The 3,010-nt window shown below is 35.0% G+C and overlaps 1 protein-coding gene across 3 annotated transcripts in view; it reads right to left on the bottom strand.

Moving 5' to 3' along the window:
- Nucleotides 1-469: 469 nt before the first annotated feature.
- aim1 (absent in melanoma 1) overlaps nt 470-3,010 on the bottom strand; it is a 60,236-nt gene continuing 57,695 nt past the window's right edge. For all 3 annotated transcript variants that reach the window (XM_015381269.1, XM_015381270.1, XM_015381271.1), the window contains 2 exons: nt 2,552-2,714; nt 470-573 (listed from right to left, as the gene is read on the bottom strand). In XM_015381269.1, coding sequence (XP_015236755.1) covers nt 485-573; nt 2,552-2,714 — 252 coding nt within the window. In that variant the 3' untranslated portion in view covers nt 470-484. The remainder of the gene's footprint in view (nt 574-2,551; nt 2,715-3,010) is intronic.

Raw genomic sequence — 3,010 nt, 5'->3', positions numbered from 1 at the left:
AACTACAGGACAACATTCTGAGTGGAATTCTGTTACAATCTCAAATCAACCTGTACATTTAAAGCAAATTATGTACAATAGAACAAAGAGGCACAGTTTGTCAAAATCTGGAGAGTTCTAGAAATATATAAAAATTTTACAAAAGATCACTTTAATGTACACAAGGAAAACCTTTCTGGAGTGTTAGCATGTCGAAACATCTGTGACATAAAAATAAATTCACATGAAAATGAGAGGTTGTTGAAAAAATGTTATAAAAACACCAGAATATGATGAAGGTATGCAGCATTGAAACAGGGCAGGGTTTTCCTTACATCTTTTTGTACAAAGTGATTTTGCAGATGGCTAAAAAAGGCAACTTTTTATGCAATTCCTCTTTGGAAACAGTAACCAGCTCATCTACAAGCAAGAAAAAGTGAAAATATCTGGGACATGTGCATAAAATCAGTTTTTAAAAGTTTTTTTTTTTTTAGACCTCATCGGATCACAGGATCTCTAAAGTCCACCTCTGGATCATCTTCCTTTCATCAAAGTTGTTCAGGATGATCTGGTTCTTGTCGTACTGATGACCGCCTGGAAGAGATATTTTGTCTGTTAAAATACAACCATGCTTTCAAAAACCTTGCAATGGTTTATTGCTTAAAGTTGCCATCTAATGGTGCCATTTATTCGATTAGTCAAAGCTACATGGTAGAGTACATGTAGTTGGTGCACCACTGTTTTTTACACCAGCAGGTGGAGCTGTTGGATAACAACTTGAATCACCTCTAGGAGCTGGACAGCACACAGATAAACTGATAAACTTATTCTCAGTGAAACCTTTGCATATTTTTGTCATAAATTACAAATTATAATCATTTATTGAAGAGTGAAAAATATTACTATAACTACCAAAGTTATAAATCAGGGCCTGAAACCTGTAAAAGAGCCATTTTGCTTTCAGTCCGGCTGAGTAAAAGTCGTTTACAGCCTTAAATAAAATATAACTTTTAAATGAAAGACAAGTTATCCATTTTGTTGAATTTCTGCTATAGCAAATCTGTTTCCATAAAAAAAAACACAATAATGGTGAAGAGTAAATTTTTTGTCTATAGGATACCATATTTTCTGGAATATGAGCCGCTCTTTTTTTCCCCCAAGCTTGAGGCACAGCTTATGTGAAGGTGAGGCTTTTCTGTGGATTTTTTCCTAACAGCAAGGTGGCAGAAGTCAAAGTAAAAAATCAAAAAAGAAGTGGCTGACTTTTATTTAGCTAAAGCACAGGCTGGCTGCAGGCACTACGGAGAACAAATGTCTTTCATTCACACATTCTAACATTTATTTGCCGCATTAAAGCTGTTGAATCAATGAAGAAAAGGCACAACTCCTGCAGAGCTAAAGTAAAAAGAGCTAACAAAGCTCCATCTTTCATTAGAAGTTCTCGTCACTACCCGATCCGTGCCGGAAGCACAATCCGTTCTGCGCATTCGCCATCAGCTCATTTGCGCATCCACATATACATCCGGGTCGCCCTCGATTTTATTTTGTCAAAAAGACTTAAACTTCGTTTTCCCTCTCCAAAAATAGTAAATGTACTAAAATATAATGTGTTAAAGGTTAATAATGTATTTCCTGCGAAGATAAATGCCTTAAAATTCTTTTCTGTTTTATCACTCCTTTCTGCGTGATCTGCATCGGAAATGGGATCCTACGCTACTTCCGCGGCTGACTTTTTCGGCTTTGGATTTAAACATAGATCTAGTCTTTTTGAGTTTTATGTTTTTGTTTGTTTTAACCTTATGCTATATAGTGCGTAATCTAAAGAAAGAAAAAAACTAAAATGCAGATAAACATGGTTTAATCATATTTTTTCGGACTGCTCTGAGCATGTCTGATGATGACATCAGAGAAGCAGTTTAATGAAGAAAATGTAAAAAGCATAAAAATTGTCTCACAAAAGTCATAAAATATATTTTTTTAAAGATGTGTATTAGCATTCTTTAGTGAGTTTAGGATAGAGATAAGTAATTTTAATAACATCATTACATTATGTATGGAAAGCTGGATGTATATCTGTTCTCGCATGTTCAGAATGGATCGTGCTTCCGGGACGGATCGGGTAGTGACAAAGCTAATGAGAACTAGCGTTCTTCTTCATCCCTACTCCTGGGGCGAGCTCCCCCTACAGGTTTGGTGGGGGACCGTTTAGTAGATATCAGTGGCTTATAGCCCTTTGTAAATTTCCAGTTTTCAAAAAAACTTTTTGGGTGCATTTTAGAGTCCAGAAGATATGGTATTATATGATGTTAAAAAATATTTTTTAACTATTTCCAAGCTAGGGATGAGAACAGAAGATCTACAAACATATATTTTATTCTTTTAATTTCATTCTGTTGGGGAAAATCTCTATATTTTAAAAAAAAGACTGGTATTTGTTATTATACTACATTACGTAGTTCTTTAAATTATTTTAGCCCAATACAAAGAGCGAATGTAGAGATTAAAATAAGCCACTTGATGCCTGTTTTATATGGATCTGTTTAATCACTCAGTAAAGACGGAAGTGTCTGACCTTTTATTTCCAGGATGAGATTTGCATCAAGCTTGGTGCGAACTAATCCATCCCGTGTGACACTCCACTGCTGGCTCTCTTTGCCTGGCTCTGGAGAAATGCAAAGTCGGCTACCTGCCATCACCATGCTGCCTGAAATATCCAGGAAGTATTCCTCTAGCAACTGGAGACAAAAAAGAGCAGATTAAAAATTAGATGCAATGTAGCAAAAAAAAGAGAAGATAAGGATTGATTAGACTTCTGGAGGACATAGGGTCCCCCTTTTTCATCATTCTGCTTCATTCTATCTCTACAGGTGCTGGTCATAAAATTAGAATATCATGAAAAAGTAGATTGATTTCAGTAATTCCATTTAAAAAGTGAAACTTGTATATTATATTCATACATTACATACAAACTCATATATTTCAGATGTTTATTTTGTTTAATTTTGATGATTACAAATCATCAAAATTAAAC

This window comes from Cyprinodon variegatus, unplaced genomic scaffold (genome assembly GCF_000732505.1).
Source record: "Cyprinodon variegatus isolate N-32 unplaced genomic scaffold, C_variegatus-1.0 Scaffold230, whole genome shotgun sequence".
Classification (NCBI taxonomy): domain Eukaryota; kingdom Metazoa; phylum Chordata; class Actinopteri; order Cyprinodontiformes; family Cyprinodontidae; genus Cyprinodon; species Cyprinodon variegatus.
Note: the sequence above shows the minus strand (reverse complement) of the source record. Positions and strands in the feature narration are given on the sequence as shown.